General features: G+C 38.8%; 1 protein-coding gene across 5 annotated transcripts in view; it reads left to right on the top strand.

Moving 5' to 3' along the window:
• The window catches only part of txndc16 (thioredoxin domain containing 16), a 127,963-nt gene that overhangs the window by 24,039 nt on the left and 86,309 nt on the right, over window positions 1-17,615 (top strand). For all 5 annotated transcript variants that reach the window (XR_009509264.1, XR_009509257.1, XM_059957951.1 and 2 more), the window contains exons 8-12: window positions 1,893-1,983; window positions 4,767-4,923; window positions 5,916-6,082; window positions 6,571-6,631; window positions 8,653-8,782. Coding sequence is in view for 3 of the 5 variants with exons in the window: in XM_059957951.1 (XP_059813934.1) it covers window positions 1,893-1,983; window positions 4,767-4,923; window positions 5,916-6,082; window positions 6,571-6,631; window positions 8,653-8,782 (606 nt within the window). In the remaining 2 variants the exon portion in view is untranslated. The remainder of the gene's footprint in view (window positions 1-1,892; window positions 1,984-4,766; window positions 4,924-5,915; window positions 6,083-6,570; window positions 6,632-8,652; window positions 8,783-17,615) is intronic.

Below are 17,615 nucleotides of genomic sequence, written 5' to 3' on the forward strand. Positions count from 1 at the left end.
ATCTAGGAATGACTTAAAAGTACAGGCAGTCCCTGGGTTATGAACGAGTTCCGTTCCTGAGTCCATCTTTAAGTTGGATTTGAAGTCGGAACAGGTACATCTGGTATTATTTAGTGTCAGTCAAACGTTTTTCTTAGTATATAGTACATATTTTACCTTTCTATGCATATAAAACACTTAAGAAACATAAGTATTACAATAATTTAACCACTGTGTTGCTTAATAATAATTGTAGCTTTCATCGGGGCACGGCCTTTCCATTAAAATTGTTCTGATCGTTGACTGACTGTAACCTAACACTTTTCCAATGACTGATGGCGTTTCACCTCTTTCCCATTGCTTTATTATTTCCACCTTATTTTCAATCACGATCGTGATTATTTTCGTGAACAGAAACACCACAGATTCAGAGCTGCGCCACTGCATGGAGACATGTTAAATAAAGTCCGGGGTTCTGCTGGGTCCTAAAGACCACCGCACTGAAACATGTTAAATAAGGGAGTTGAGCATCCAAGAATTTTGGTATCCACGGGGGGGTCCCGGACCCAATCCTCTGTGGATAAGGAGGGCCAACTGTATTTCCTAGCAATTACAATGTATTTCACAAATGACCCATGAGAGCTGGCTATCACACCACCAGGTGGTGCACTAACAGAAAATGTTGTAAATAGCAATAGTAACTTCAAGTTATTTTCAGATAAGCCAGTAAGCGGAGCTATTATGCTTTCCAAATCTTGAAATTAATTTCAGCCCGTTGTGCAGTTTCACTGTTTCTGTATTGCATATTAATGTGATAATTGTTTTTCTACTGAATTGTGATTTATGTCAGTGTGTGATTTTAAAGATTTTTACTGGAAGGTTTCAGGCTGTCCCAAATGATTATTGGCTATTGATACCTTTTATATGAGTGATGATCCTATTAACACAAAATTATTATGCAGCCATAAAATAAGTTAAAATATCTGGAAATTAAATTGCTTAATGCCATGCTTTTGTGTGGCATGTAATTCAAATGACAAATAACAGGAGAATGAACTTGCAATTTGGTAAATTGGTTTATTATTGTTACATGTCCCAGAGTACAGCGAAATCATTGTTTTTCATGACATCCATATGGATAATTTTATTACAACAGTGCATTGAGATAGCACAAGGGAAAACAGTAACAAGGTACAGAATAGTGAGTTCCAGTTACAGTGGCTGTAAGATTTGAAGGGGACTTAATCTGAGTACGCTTCTGCCTTGTATTATAGATTGAGCAGTCCCTTTTAAGCTATTCACTCTGGCTGTCCTAAGGCATCACCCACATAGCATTCATCCACTGATCATCTGGCATTCAGACTCTTCCCCTTGCCTTTCAAAGCATGTGTAACACCCTGGCTTAGCTGGCCTGTGGTGTCGTGACATCCACACCAGACTTCGTGGTGAGTGGTCCCGGGTTTGAACCTGGCCGATGAGAAACGGATTTCTTTGCTAAAGAAATGGCAGTGTTGCTGCTCAATGCTCCACAAGGTGCGGAGAGGAGCAAAAAGCACTCTGAACCATGGACCCACACCATAGGCCACCAGCCTTACCCCACAACCAATTCTCCCAAACAGTTTTCCACACCTGTGCATGGCCCTGGACTCAAAACATTCTCTTTGCACACACTGCACTGGTGCGGTGCATAAATGATACCTTACATAGTGCATGGCTTACTTAGTAGTGTATGACACCTGAGCCTGATTTAACGTCCAAACAACTGCTCCAGAATTAAATTGGATATTAGCGCTAATGTTAGATGCTGATAAAATACATCATTATCCAAGATATGTCAACGGCCAAATTTTATTAAATCTATCTTGGTTTTAAAAGATGTTCAGTGGTAATATATTATTTATGCTTTGTCATAGAGCACAGAGCCATAATGGAAACTGCGTTTGTTTACGGTGCCAAGTATCAATTTGTATTAACTACAGAACAAAGTGTTTTAGAAGACCTAGAGTAAGTATGGAGCTAATTGGAATAGCAATAAAAATCAACTTATTATTCAACACTTTTGAAAATTTCAAATTTAATTTTAAAGTGAATTAATTAATTGAGCAATTGTTCTGCTGAAATATAGGTCATAAAATATATTTGGGTTTAAACAAATGTATGAACTTAGAATTGCAACATAGTTATCATTAGCAATGAATTAAAAAAATCTTATTATTTCTTTCTTTCTACAATATTTTTATTCAGAAGAAAAAAAACAAGATTTACAGAGTGCAACACATAGATACATATCAACATAACTTGTGTACATTCATATATTGTAATAAAATTTATCAAAATGTTATAGCATAACACATAAAGGTATACCACTCTGTAATCAAAAATTTAAAGGTAAGTCATACATCACAAAAGAAATTTTTTTTATATTAAAAAAAAAGTCAACCCCCTACCAACTACCAAAGAAAAAAGCTGATGGATGACAATGGATAATTAGAAACAAAAACATATTCACTTAGAAGAGAAGATAAAAATATACATAAAAGTCTGTGCACTGTTAAACTTTATAAATTGGAAAAGTAATTTCAGAAAGGTCCCCAAATATCATAAAAAGATTGTTTCGAATTTAAGACTGAGCAGCGGATCTTTTCTAAATTTAAATAAGACATAAGATCACGTAGCCATTGAAGATGTGTAGGAGGGGTAGACTCCTTCCATTTAAGCAAGATTGCTCTTCTTGCTAAAAGAGAGATAAAAACTAAAACCTGTAGGTTTTAAAGTTTGTAGGAGTATTTAAAGTTATATCTTCATTTGAAATAATACCAAACAAGTCAGTAAGGGGATTTGGGTCAAATTGGACCCTAAATTTACTGGACGATCTTTTAAATTTAAAACCTTTTGTTAATGGTTCTATTACTGGTATCTGTAACTTGTTGATTGATTCTAGACAAGACTTTCTACATAAAATAAAAAATGCTTGGGAGGATGACCTAATTTGTCAGATTTCTGATGATAGATGGAATAAAATTCTTAAACGGGTTAATAAATCATCTTTCTGTGCTTGTCATTCTCTTCTACAATTTAAAGTGGTTCATAGAGCTTACATTTCTAAACAGAAGCTCTCCAGTTTTTATCCAAATGTTTCTCCACTTTGTAATAAGTGCAACTCTACTGATGCCTCTTTAATTCATATGTTTTGGTTTTGCCCGACAATTGAAAAGTTTTGGCGGGAAAAAAATCTTATTGTTTAACTGGAGGGAAAAAAGCGATGTTTTCAAATAGTGACATTGCTTGATCTGTGAACTTTGCCAATAGGAAGGGGTAAGTATAACATTATTGGGCTGAAAGTTTGAGATATCTTTGCTGTTCATCAATGTTGAAGCTCCATTACATAACGTCTGTAGTGGTTCAAAGAGACGGTTGGTCGGTATCTTCTTGGGATGAATGTAGGAGAACAGCAAATATGCTATTGTCTTTGTTCTAGGAATAAATATGTGACCTGAGTCAAATAAACAGTTTTGTATTTTAAGCACATGCTAAATCTACCATGGGAAATGGAGAACATAATAAATGACCATAGATCTAAGTGACATAGCTTTGTTATGGAAGCAAAACATATGCTCTTTTCATAAGAATTATTTATTTTCTGTTACCACTTAATGTTGACCTCTATTTGTAAAGGGTATGGGACTGTTTACAGTAATGGAAATCTGTACTTATTCTGCCAGAATAAAATCCTCCGCACTGCATGCCATCCTTCATAAAACCCTGTGTGTTTCAATCTAAGGCATAGCAAATTCAATGGAATCCATGCTTTATGGAGGAAGAATTAGATGTTTGCATTATGATGTCTGAAGTACTAGTTAGATATTAATTCAAGTGCATCTGGAGAAAAATCAGGCTGCTCAAATTGTATTCTTCCTTGAATTAGACACACATAAGAGTACCATGCTTTATTATGGCAGGATATTGTGGTATTTGAGAAAGTGCAGATAAGATTTATAAGAATAATGTCATTATCATGAGTTTAAATAGATCCAGAAATGATGAATAGACTCTGTCTCCTTTATTTTGAGAAAAGAAGGCTGTGGGGTGAGCTCAATCTTGATAAAGCAGCTATAAAAAGAATGTTTTTGTTTATGGTGGAGCCATTCATGAGTGAATTTGGCATAAATTTCCTGATGCAAAGAATGATGAGAGTATGGAACTCATTCTGTTGGTAATAGCAAACATTTAAAGGGAGGCTGGACACATGATGAAGAGATTTGGATGAGAAAGGCTGTGAGGAGTTTTGAATAGAAACATCGGTAAAGACTGATTGATCCTAATATCCTGTTTCTGTGTCCTTTCAAGTGTCATTCTTGTAGAATTTAAGCATTGTGCAGCATAGAAACAAGTCCTTTTGCCTGCCTATATCAATGGCAATCATCAAATGCCCGTCTTCACTCTCTGGTTGAAAACATTTCTTTCATGGATCGGCAGTCATCTTATTTTAACCATAAACCCATGCACTCTGATCTTACTATGTTGAAAGTTTTCTTCAGGACAATGTGGGCATGTCGGTCTCATCTTCTGCTAAATAGAGTTCCGTGAATTCAAATAGAAGTCAACTGGTGTGTCAGGATGTCCTCAGATTCACAGCCTTTTTGCTGTTCCTGTTAACGTGTTCAAGTAGCAGAAGAGCCTGTGTTTATTCTCGGGGTTTCTGTAAATTTAATCGTTACAGGAAATGCTGAAAATGTTATCAATTTATTGTATCTCATTTATGGTTTATCTATAATTTTAACTTGCAGTTTGGAAGATTCAGATAATTTGTCAGCAAGACTTTGGTTCTGTCATTGCAAAGTGGTGAAAGATAGAACTCAGCCATGCAAGAAATCTTTACTTGAACAGCCACTAACAACTGTGAATATACATTCCTACCTCAAAGTACTGGAAGCACCACTTGTGGTGAGCTAAATATTGAACCTGCATTCACCAGTGAGGAATTTTAATAAATTTTTAACCCAATATAGATACGTTTTGAAAGCAATATCCACAACAGTTGTTTAATTTCCTAATGTTAATTGTGCTAAAGGAAGAATAAGTACAGTGTGCATTTCTTGATCAGAAGCATGTGGATTTCAGTGTACATTTCAAGTCTCAGAATGCAATATACAATATACAGGCACACCTCACAGAATTGTGCTTAGCTCCCTGTTCCACACACTCAACCGTCATGGCAGGATTTAAGTAGTTGGGCTGGTTGAGAGGTGTTGCAACAACAAACTTGCACTCAACATCAACAAGACCAAGGAATTGATTATGGACTTCAGGAAGGAGAGGTTGGGAGAGCACACACCAGTCCTCAATTGAGGGGTAGGCAGTGGAAAGGCTGAGCAGCCTTAAGTTCAACATTTTGAAGGATTTTTCCTGGGTCCAATGCAATTAGGAAGGCATGCCAGTGGCTCTACTTTGGCTCTAGTTTGAGTAGATCTGATATTTCACCAAAGACTCCTGAAAATTTTTATAGATGTACAGCAGAGAACATTTTGATTGGTGGCATCACAGCAAAGATTGCAAGAAACTGCAGAGGGCTATAGACTCGGGGAGCTCCACTATGGACACTGTCCTCACCATTAAGGACATCTTCAGGAAGACAGCATCCATCACTAAGGACCCTCACCATCGGGACATTCATTCTTCTAATTTCTGTCACAGAGGAGGCACAGGAACCTGAAGACTCACACTCAACATTTTAGGAACAAATTCTCCTCTGTCATCAAATTCCTGAATGGTCCATGAACACAACAACTTTTGCACTATTTATTTATTTTATAATTTATAGTAATTGTATGTTTCTACACCGTACAGCTGCTGCTAAACAACAAATTTCATGATGTATAAACCAGTGGTAATAAAGCTGATACTGATTTTCATGTTACCCATCTCTAATTCTTCAGATGGAGTCTTCTGTTGGACCAGAGGAAGTTTCTACAGTACACACACAATTAAAGATGCCAGTTATATTTCTCTTCACACAAAGAGAGACGTATGAACATGACCGAATAACTGCAGAATCTCTAGCCTGGCGGCTACTTGGAAAAGCAGGAGTTATTTTAGTGCCAAGGTAAGTTTGCTGTAAAATGCATTTAGAAGCAAACAAATTATTTTACAGAAGGAAGTGAAAAGGACACTTACAATTCTTTGCAGCAATTTGGATCCTTTGTCTGTACTTTGTACCTTAAGTTTAGAAAATTGTCTCATTAAAATCCCATGTCTGATTTGATCTGTGTTGTGCAATATTTTCAGTCCAATACATCTTCCCCTCTAGTACAGAAGAACATGCCAAAAGTATAGAATTGGATTCAGTGGGTTGAAAGACTTGTATATGTGCTGTATCACTTCAATTCTGTGACTCTTTTAAAACATCTAAGTAGAATATTTATCATTAGAAATTAAGAGACAGCTTTTAAATTTGCAGCTTAGGCCATCGGAATAAATGGAAGTTTTAACCAACAGTACAAAATCTAATAACACAGTTTTTAATTCAAGAATTTTACTGTTCTTTTAAAATATATTTTTGTAAGTGATACTGTTTGCTTTCAACTTCTACAGGGCCCAGCTCCAGCCTAATGTGCCAGAAGATGTGACTGTAGGATTCAGATCTGCTGGAGGAGTATGACATTTGTATTAGTCGTTTGAAAGTTGACTGCTTGCATCCTGAGCTGTTTGAGATCACGTTCTATATCCCCCTCCATTTCCTTGCTGATCTCCATGGGATCTTTTCCCCTTTCCCCATCAATGTTTTTGTTGTTTGACTTTGCCTGTAGCCCCAGTGCCTCCTGCCTCTGAAACTTAGTTTTGCTAATGACTTTAGACCCGCAACACTCTTGACCCCTCTGTATAACTTGCGATCGATTAGATCTTATTCTGTAGAACCTGCTCACCTTGCGTCTTGTTTTCCCCATTTAATATGCTGATCTACTCTATTAATCAGGAGCCATGAGAGTTTTAGCTAGGCCAAAATTATCATTGAAAGGAGTTGCCATTGATTTTTCTTTGGTTAATTAAACACATTCAAAAAGAAATTTTAATTTTTAATCCTTCAATGTGGAAAAGTGAAATAAATCTGCTAGTGTGAACTTGGTAAAGACCTCTTTACAGAAATAGATGAGTAACCATTTTAGACTACATGCCTGATTGCTTGTGATCGACAGATACATGAGCGTGATTCCCTCGAATAGGTAAACTGGTAGTATTGCATGACTGTTAATAGATACCTGAATCATGGGTAATGAGGCTCTTTAATGAGGCCCGTGTCATATTAAAAATATATTCGTAGCTGATTTGCACAATCCTGACCCATTTTGTTGTTGAACTTTTCTGATTAATGACAGGAAATGCAGAGAGCTAATTTTGTCAGACACTATTTATCTGCGCGTGTCGAAATTCAGCAACATGGACAAGTCTCACCGATAATTTCCTCCCAGTTGGCGCTTTGAAAACAATGTTTCCTAACTGAGAGAAATGTTAAACAGCAAGCTGACACATTTCTTGCAGTCCCTATTGGAGTTTATTGCAACAACAAATTAGCTTCTGTTTGAATTATTTCAGATCAATGATACATTGTCTAACTTCTGATTTACATAAAGTGATATCATTACTCAGTAAAACTATCAATCTTTGTGTTGAAGGCAGTTGAAGTAACTCGGGGGCTGTGTAAGGTGCACAAAGGAAAAGGAGAACTGACCCAGACAAGTAAGCTGTGTGTGGTACCTTGCTAGAAGTTAAATGATATACCTTTAATGTGGTATGATTTAAATAGTGTAGCTGATCTGTTGCTGAATGTAGGACATTTGCTTGCATTTTGTTCCTCTCTGTAAAGGAACAGTGGTGGTCTAAGCTGACCTGAGATAGGGTACAGTACTGTATTGTCTGGTTAGGACCTATTATCAGGAGTATTTTCAAGGGAGAAAAGGAGAGAAGATTTAAGTAAAGAAAATAATTGATAAATTGAGGAGAACAGTATGATATTTGGACCTATTGATATTTTTACAAATGAAATTGATATCCTAAATTGAATTGAGGTATTGATTGAACTGATCATAGTAAAATAATATGGTTGATTTGTAATGGAAAGCGCTGTCAATTGTGCCTCAGATTTCCCTAGGCATGGAGCAGCACTTGTATTATCATTCTTGAGTGGCCTCGAATTGGATGTAATGTGTACAACATAGTAAGTTTCAAGCTTTTTGTTGCAATTTGTGAAGGATACTGGATTTATGAGGAAAGTGAATACTGTTTTCGTTGTGACCAACTGGTACTCAATATATGTTCTTGGCAAATATGAAGAGCAGCAGGATCAAACTCATGGAAATGCTGAGGATTTACAGCCTGCAGAATTCCAGTTTAAACATGATTGTGCAGCTTGTAATGTTGGGCCTGTAAATGGCAAGGTCTCAGTACTCAGGTTAGTTTCGACTTGAGTGTGGTTTTGGGTTGAAGTAGCACATTTTCAGTGATTTAGCTTTACAATTTTATAATCTCATGTTCACAAAACAAAACTAAAGTTACATATATGAAAACTTAAACCTCCTTCGTCAAATAATACATCTTTTTATCACTTTCCTGACTAATGGAAGGCTAAAGACTACATTGTTTTAAATATTTTAATGTATTTTATTGATTTTTGTCTAGGATTCATCTATCAGCTATTTAGTTGTGACATCTGTTGAAGAAATTGTTGACCTAGTTAAAAGCGAAAGGAAACCGATACCAACTTCTGAAACAGATGATGAAGAGGAAAGTGAAGATGTCGATTTCAGAGGTATAGTGCAGTACAATTAGTTCACAAATTGGTAAACTCCAATGGCAAAAAATTCAAGAAAAGAAGGCAAATTATCAGAATATTTTAAATCATGTATAAAAGAGATTAATTGTTTGACTTAATGTGAAGCATTTCCAGCTATTATTTCAGTATCCTTTGGTCGAGTAGTTTTTTTGCAGCATTATTTTGAGATTGGAGTACAGTTTTCTTTGGGATTGTATGCTGTGTATTTCTTATTTTAGTTTGAATTGCATGATCTGAAAAAAAATTCTGGCTATCTTGCTGTATATCAGAGAGCTTGATAATTAATTAGGTGTTAAAACTAGCATTTGGAAAAGATCCCAATCTGAGTTAGGGTTAGGGTCGATACTTGTAAATAGAAATGTGTCTAGATGTGATCAAATACTTGTGGAAAGACAGCTCTTAATCCTGGAATAGTGGATGTGCAATTACTGCAGTTAGCAATTGGGCATAGTTGAATAATTTAGACTCTACTATTAGCTATAATACAAAAGCTCAGGATATCTCATTTGGGAAAGAGGAGGCTCTGTAGCTTCCCTATGGATATGTGACTTGGTAATCTCTAACTTCCCTTTGGACTTGGAGGCAATTTGATGTGGCAGAACTGAGGCGAGGTGAAGCAGTGGGCCCGTTGCCGGGAGTGCGGAAGACCTGAGGTTCAATTGATTTAAGCACCAGGCCAAATTAGAAAGGTCGGGTACAGGCTGACTTGAGGCAGAGGGGTCCAGGCCCCAGAGTGTATTGAGGTGACTGAACCTGAAGTTTGGATGATGTGTTAGACGCTGGGCCAGATTGCCGTTGAAGCCCGAGACAAGTGCCAGACTGGTTCAACTTACTGCTCCACTCTGCGCTGAACTAAGAGTCTAGGGACTGTCTCTCTTTATGGACTTCAGTTCAGAATGTTATTTGCTTGTGCTTATTGTTTGCATGGCCTGTTTTTTTTTCTCTCTCTGCAAGTTGGATGTTTGATGGTCTTTTTTTTAATGGGTTCTTTTGGCTTTCTTTGTTTCATGACTGGTAGGAAACAAATCTCAAGGTGCTATAATGTATACATACTTTGATAATAAACATATTTGAATGTCGTGTTTAACTGACTTGCTGAACACCATAAATGGTTGATTTACACATTTTTATGGAAGGAACAATTTCGTGACACAAGGCATGTTTTTATTTATTTTTCCCAGATAGTTTATTCTGCACCCTATGAGCAAAATAATGGCACATTAATAATAATAGCTTTTAATGGCAAAAAATGAAATACTTAATGTCAGTTAACTTAATGAAACTGCATAACCACCGGCTGGTTAAATAGATTACAGCAGGGTGGTAGAAGTTCCTTTTAGTGAAGTAAGTTGCTTGAATAGATTATTTGAAGGTATAATACACCCTCGATTTATGAAGGTGATGGTGGTAAATTTATTGTAGGTATTCTTGACATCATGATTGACCACAATCGGAATCATTTTTGTATAAAGACATTTGCTAGCTAATCACATTGTTAATGTTCAATGCCATCTTTCTACTTCATTATACAGGTCATCCTTGGGTCACGAAAACCTGACTTATAGATACCCCACCAATGAACAATTTCCCATAGCATTATTAAATTGAAATGTTCGATATATGTGCAAACCTTTACTTCGATGAATAGTTTTTAAAAGTAATCGTTCTTATTAGTCTCGTGTTTTTGATGCCATCCATTACAATACTTTGGAGACATCATCACCATATCAAGTAATTTTTGAGTATTTTCTGGCAAAAGGACAAAATCACATTATGGATGGAACCTGTTCATTACCCTGTGATGCCCCATAGCTCAATGTTTTTACCTAGAACAAGGAAGAAGAGAATTTAAAATGATGACATTCAAACTTATTATATCCAAATTGATTTCTTTCTGGAATTAGTTAGTTTTACTGTTAGCATTAACCTTAACAGTGCAAGTGAAACAAGCTACCTGCAAGTTGCAATTACATAGTTAGGTAGCTAGAAAGATGAAGTCAGTGCTCACTTAGAATGCTTATTGTTACAGCCCACAAACCAAGCCAGAAACCTTGGTGTTGTGATGGACTCTGACTTAAATTTTAACTGCCACATTAAGACAATTACAAAGTTGCCTTCTACCATCTTAAAACTATAGCGAGAGTTAAAGGGCTTGTGTCTCAGCAAGATCTAGACAAACTCAACCATGCATATATTTTTAGCAGGCATGACTACTGTAATGGTGTTTTCACAGGTTTCGAAGTTTTAAAAAAATCCCTCCAACAGCTGCAGCTCATTCAGGACGCTACTGGTAGAGTCCTCTTTAAGACCAAGAAAACTGTTCTCAGAGTGCTACACTGGCGTCCTGTCCATTAGAGAATTTACTTTAAAATATTACTACTGGTTTATGAAGTACTTAATAGTCTAGGGCCAAAGTACATGTCCAGTCTCTTGCTGCATTATGAACCTTCCCGAGCTCTCAGGTCATCTACATAAGAAATAAGAGCAGGAGTAGCCTTTTCCCTGTGACCCTTAATTCCCCTACTATGCAAAAATCTATCCAACTTTGTCTTAAATGTGCTTACTGAGGTAGCCTCCGCTGCTTCATTGGGCACAGAATTCCACAGATTCACCTCTCTCTGAGAAAAGCAGTTCCTCCTCATCTCTGTCCTAAATCTATTCCCCTGAATCTTGAGGCTATGTCCCCTATTTCTGTCTGGGATGGGATTGCTTACCGTCCCCAGGATCAAAACTAAATATACTGAAGCCATTTTTAGTTGCTATGCTCCGCATATCTGGAATAATCTTCCAGAGGATCTGAAGTCTGCCCCAACTTTCAAATTGAGGCTTAAAACTTTTCTTTCTGTAGTAACTTTTAATTAGAATCTCCTGCACTGTAACTTCTATTTCTTCATTTTTCTGTGTGATTTTACGCTCTTTATATTGTCTGGAATTTGATGTATGATTTTTCATATCTTGCTAGCTGTAAAGCAATTTGAACTGCCTTGTGTTTGAAAAGTGCTATGCAAAAACTTGACTTACCTTGCCTCGCTAGCTACAAATAGTTTCTTGGAAGCACCTACCAAAGGTATGATTCTGATACTTGATGAGTTCTGACATCCTGCAGAAAGAATTGTCAGAGAAAAGCTTGAACTCTAGGGTTTGCAGATGAGGTTGCTGCATTCCATCTGTGATGCTGAGTACTTGTTAGATAGCACATTTCAGGTGGTGATTACTTGAGTTCAAGAGAACATAATCAGTGAGGGACTGGGCTACAACTAACGGACAAGAAGAAATAAATTACTGATGGGTGAAAGGGTACCCTGGGTAATGAAAGCAGAACCAAGGTACTGTAATTGTACCGGGGTTGCCTCAGCTATTTAGGGAAGATGGAGAAAAGTTACAGAGGATGCATTTGCTAGAGCTCGGAGTTAGGGATATAACTGAGCAGTTGCAGACCATTCCAGTGGTTATAGTTCACAGAGGCGTCAATAATGTAAGTTGAGATTCTGCACGCAGATTTTCAGGAGCTAGGAAGGAGACTGAGAAGCAGGATCTGAAAGGTAGCAAAGGAAGATATAGCCTACATAGATTGTACTTTAAGAGGATGGTGACAAATATTCTTCACGGGTAGGGAAAATCAGAAGTGGAAGACTGAAGATCAGCGAGAGAGATTAGAATGCAAAAGCAAAGAAAGGATGGAAAATAGATCTAACTGGGGTCTGGCTGCTTAATATTATGGGCCCAATAAACATTGCAGTCAACAAATAGATGAGCTAGGGGCACTGAAAGATGCAAAATGATACTTTATCTATTACTGAAACATGGCTTGCAGAAGGACAGAATTCAGAATCAGATTTATTATCACTGTCTCAAATGCTGAGAAATTTGCTGTTTTGTGGAAACAGTATAATACAAAGGCATAAAATTATTACAAATTAAGTAAGTAGTTCAAAAACAATGAGGTCCTGTCAGAGATTTATGCAGAGGGGGAAGAAGCTGTTTCTAAATTGTTGAGTGTGGGTGGTCAGCCCTCTTCCTGATGAGATGAGGGTATGTCCCAGATGGTGAGGTTCTTAATAAAGAACAATGCCTTCTTGAGGCATTGCTTCTTGAAGGTGTCTCTGATGGTGAGGAAAATAGGGACAGGAGTGGCAGCTTAACATTCCCAGGAATGTTTAAGGAGAAAGAGTGAGTCCAAATAAAGAGGGAGAATGTTGGGCTTCTGAAATTTCTTGTAGTAATGAGCAAGGATGCATTGATGGGAGAGAGGGCATCAAATGGATAGAAGTTGTTACGTACCCCGTAACTGGGTAACTTACCAGCAAAGATAGAGAGGTCCGTTGAAGTCTGATGGTACTATTTTTAACAGTATTTATTGATAAAAATACACAAAAATAATATTAGTGCAAACGTACAGATAATATACGTCGTCATACAGATAATATACGTCGTCAATACTAAATCTAAAAGTGCGGGTATAATAATAATCAATAAGAAATAAGCTCTATCGTTGTCTAGGGGATAATGTATTGTCCGATGGAAATATAAAAGTCACTTTAGTTCATTCAGGCTGCAGCCTTTGGTTGGAGTCAAGAGAGAGAGATTTTGGAACTTGCCAGAGTTTCCTTTATTATGATGTCGATCCTTCGAAATGTCGTTGGTGTCCTTTTCCTTTTAGCTGAGCCGTTCTTCCGTGGTCAGTCCCGCCAATCCCAGGCAACGGGAAAGGACTCACGCGGGCCCCACCAGCTGTCGATATTAAACGCCGTCACGGGATTTCTAGTGTTTCTCCTGGTGCGTCTGAAGGCGTTGTTCCCCAGACCCTCTTTTATCCTTATTCGCGGGGTCTCAGATGTCAGTCAGGTTGGGATGATGCCATCCCTCAACCAGCCCCCTCAGATCATTCCCCGAGGGCTTCCACGAATAGTACAGTACTCAATACACAATTCCGTCTCCAAGAGACAATGGCTGTTATCTGTGGCTTTGTATCGCGGAGGCCAGGACACATTCCAAACGTCTCTCTCTCATTTTCCTGGGTCTCCTGACCTGAATTAATGATTCTCAAAAAGGAGGGGGCTACTTTGTACCCTTCGGCCCCTCAGAGTTGGGGCACAGTCGTAACACCCCCTTTCTTCAACGCGTTTTTACCATCGGTAAAAACGAAGTAATACAGAGTCTTACAGGATTTTAGAATCTAACAATACAAAAGTTTTTTTTTAACAGAGTAATACAGTTATACATTCAATTCAGCATCTAAGTTAACGATTACATTGTCACTTCCTTTAATATCTTAACATCTTGTACCTTATTAAAGTCTTGTAGCATCAGACTCCAATTTAATAACCACCTATTTTTTTTTCTTTCCTTCAGCAAACAAAACTAAAGAGTTGTGATCTTAGCTTACGTGTATACTACAAAAGTTCATGCAAATACTAATCTTTATGTTACTTTCAAACTTAACAGTCAAGCTTCCATGGGGGTTGTCTTGATTATTCACATGCTGTCGAAATCCCTTAAAACCGGCTTCTGCTATTTAAAAATGGCGTCCCCATTAACCCTCGCCTCTTTTCCAGTTAATTCCCACGTGGTGAGCTTGTGCCCCATGGCGAAATAGGCTTTCGCCCGCTCCTTTCATAGGAGTTATTTTATCAACAATGTGTTCCAAACTTAGACCATTTTCCAAATTTCTACACAATTCTTTAATTTTACGCAAGTTGCTAGTTTTCTCTTTCAGGACCCTTCAGGCTATTAGTTCTCAATGCCAGCGATCCCTCTTTGTTCAAACAGCATTTTGAATTCTGCGGTTTCACACCACACTCTGGAATAACAATAGCGTGTGGGCCCCCTTTACCTTCCAACTCAATCTGTAATTGATTCACAGGCACCGTGGTACCAAGCCATTGTCTCTGTAGTCTGGTTGCTGCTTCTGACATCAGTCCAGACTTTAAATTTTCTTCATTCAATTTGGGAACTACACTTTTTTCTTTTCCTTCAATAATAATATTCACCTCACCACCTTCTAGCTCCTCACTAACTTTTAACACACCTTTGAGCACAAACAACTGGGAACTCTCAGTTCCCACTATTACCAAGGTTAACCCTTTCTTCACTGAACCAAGTCCATCTGACCCACCAGGACTGCATTCCTTTTCAACTGAATCAAATATCTCAGACTTTTTCTGAGCTCCATTACTAGGTTCAGTACCACGTGCATCCACATCTTGGACAAACTCAAACGGGACATTTGCCTCTTCCAGGCTTTCAATACCTGTACCTTTTTCAAATTCTAAATTCCCCTGATCCTCCCAGTTACTCTCTGGGCAACTCCCTTCCGGAGTAAACTCAACCTCGCGGGCTGAAACAACCTCATCTGCCAACCCAGCAGACTTCTTCAAGGTAAAGGCATTCTTTTCATCTAGGACTGCACTCATTCCATTATCAGGAACACCTTTAGAATTTTCAACTTCTTCAAACAGTTCTGCCAAACCGGACGGATCATCCATGTCCAACTCTGTTAACAGCTTTATCTGTTTCTCATCTTTATTTCATGCCTCTATAACTTTTCTCCTTGCTAAGGGAAGGTCTACCTCCTCTCCCTTACCCTCTTTCACTTTACTACTCTTCGTTTTACCACCCTCTAAACCCTCGTGTTACAGGGTCAGTAAAAACGTCTCGGCCAAATCGATACTGGCTGGATTTAAACTGCTCTCGTTCTCAGCTGCCTTTCTTGACATGCTGGAAGTGATCGCGCATGCGGGATAGATCTTGGAATCTAGGGGCGGGACCTCAACACTCACAGGCGGGCTTGTCAGCTTCATTGCTGACCAAACCTTACCTTACCACCGGCTAAATAGTTACCCCGCGTCAGTTCTCGGGAATTCTGATCGCACCCCCATTTCAACTGGTCTAGATACCAGCTCACAATTTATAATGATCCTATGCAAAGGCACCACTTTGGTCCCTTTTCCTATTCCTTTCACAGCTACCATTCCCGTCTTGCGACCAAAATCCAGTACCTTACTGCTAATCAATGACAGTTCAGCTCCTGTGTCTCTCCAGATCCGCATGGGAACTGGTGGGTCTCCCTCTCTCACAGACACGGTTCCATTTGACATACAAGTCTCAGATGCTTCCTGTACTCTGTCTACCTGGGGCTCTCTTGTCGATTTACTGATCACCACGGCACATCCTATAGGGACTGCGGCTTTCCATTTTCCTGTCTCCTTCCTCGGAGCAAAGCACCTAGATGCAATATGTTCCCCCTTTCCACAATTAAAACAGGTCAAGCCCAGAAATCTCTGGCCGTCTTGCCTCTCCCCCTCAATCTTACCACTAGCTCCCGGCGGGACCTCTGCCTCAGCTGGGGGGCTTTCTCGATCATTCCCACGGTCTCTCTGGTAACTTTTATTCGAGGAAAACTTTGTCTTGTGGGTTAGGGCGTATTCATCTGTGAACCTAGCAAATTCGGAGATGGACTTATTCGGCTTCTCATTCAAATACATCCAGATATCATCCGAAACACAACCTTTAAATTCCTCAATCAGAATTAACTCCCTGAGACGCCAAAAATCCTCTTCCACTATTTCTGCTGTACACCAACGATCCAAGAGCACACCCTTCTCATAGGCAAACTCGGTATACATCTGATTCCACCCTTTCTTTAAATTTCTGAACTTTTGTCTATACGCTTCAGGTACCAATTCGTAGGTCTGGAGAATGGCCTCCTTTACTTTGTCATAATTCTCCGCCTCTTCCTCCTCCATGGACAACGCCGTATATGCCCGCTGTGCCTTCCCTTTTAACACACTTTGTAACAACACCACCCACTGATCTCTGGGCCACTTCTGATTCACTGCCACCTTTTCAAAATGCAAGAAATAACTATCAACATCCGTCTCCTCGAACGGAGGTACTAACCTCAACTCCCGACTAACATTAAACCGCTCCTCTCGGTCTGACCCTTGAACTCTTTGCTCTTGCCTTAACTTCTCCATGTCCAAGTCACGTTGCCTCTGTTTCTCTTTCTCAGCTCTCTCCCTCTCTTTTTCAGCGGCTTCCAGCTGTTTTAACTGAATTTCATGCTCCCTTTGTTTCTCTGCTCCCTTTTCACCTCTAACTCCTTTAGCTGGAACTCATGCTCCCGTTTCACCTCTAACTCCTTTAGCTGGAGCTCATGCTCCCGTTGCTTCTCGGCTCTTTGCTGCTCTTTTTCAGCTGCTTCCAGCTGCTTTAATTTAATTTCATGTTCCAACCTTAATTTCTGCAACTCTAACTGAGCCGTCCCACTGGCTTTTACCTTGTCAGAGATATTTTCCAATACCTCAGCAGAAAACACATTCTTCACAATATAATACTGAGCTATGGCCCTCTGCACCTCCCACTTTTTCATCGACAACCTCACCTCTGCGAGGCTTAGTCCTTTCGCAATATTTATTAATTCCGATTTAGTGGCCACCTCTAGCGCCTCCAGAGTCGGGTTTTCTATAAATTCATCCACGTCCATCTTTGCTGGTTTCCTGTCTGGCTACCCACGTAACCAGATCCAAGTTTGGATTTACAAGCCCGATTCACTGGCCCCCCCAATTTGGTATCAAATCCTGAGACGAGAACCCCAAGTTGTTACGTACCCCGTAACTGGGTAACTTACCAGCAAAGATAGAGAGTTCCATTGAAGTCTGATGGTACTATTTTTAACAGTATTTATTGATAAAAATACACAAAAATAATATCAATGCAAACATACAGATAATATATAATATAAAAAGGAGGGGGCTACTTTGTACCCTTCGGCCCCTCAGAGTTGGGGCACAGTCGTAACAAAGTAATG

Source organism: Hypanus sabinus, chromosome 2 (assembly GCF_030144855.1).
Source record: "Hypanus sabinus isolate sHypSab1 chromosome 2, sHypSab1.hap1, whole genome shotgun sequence".
In the NCBI taxonomy this organism is placed as follows: domain Eukaryota; kingdom Metazoa; phylum Chordata; class Chondrichthyes; order Myliobatiformes; family Dasyatidae; genus Hypanus; species Hypanus sabinus.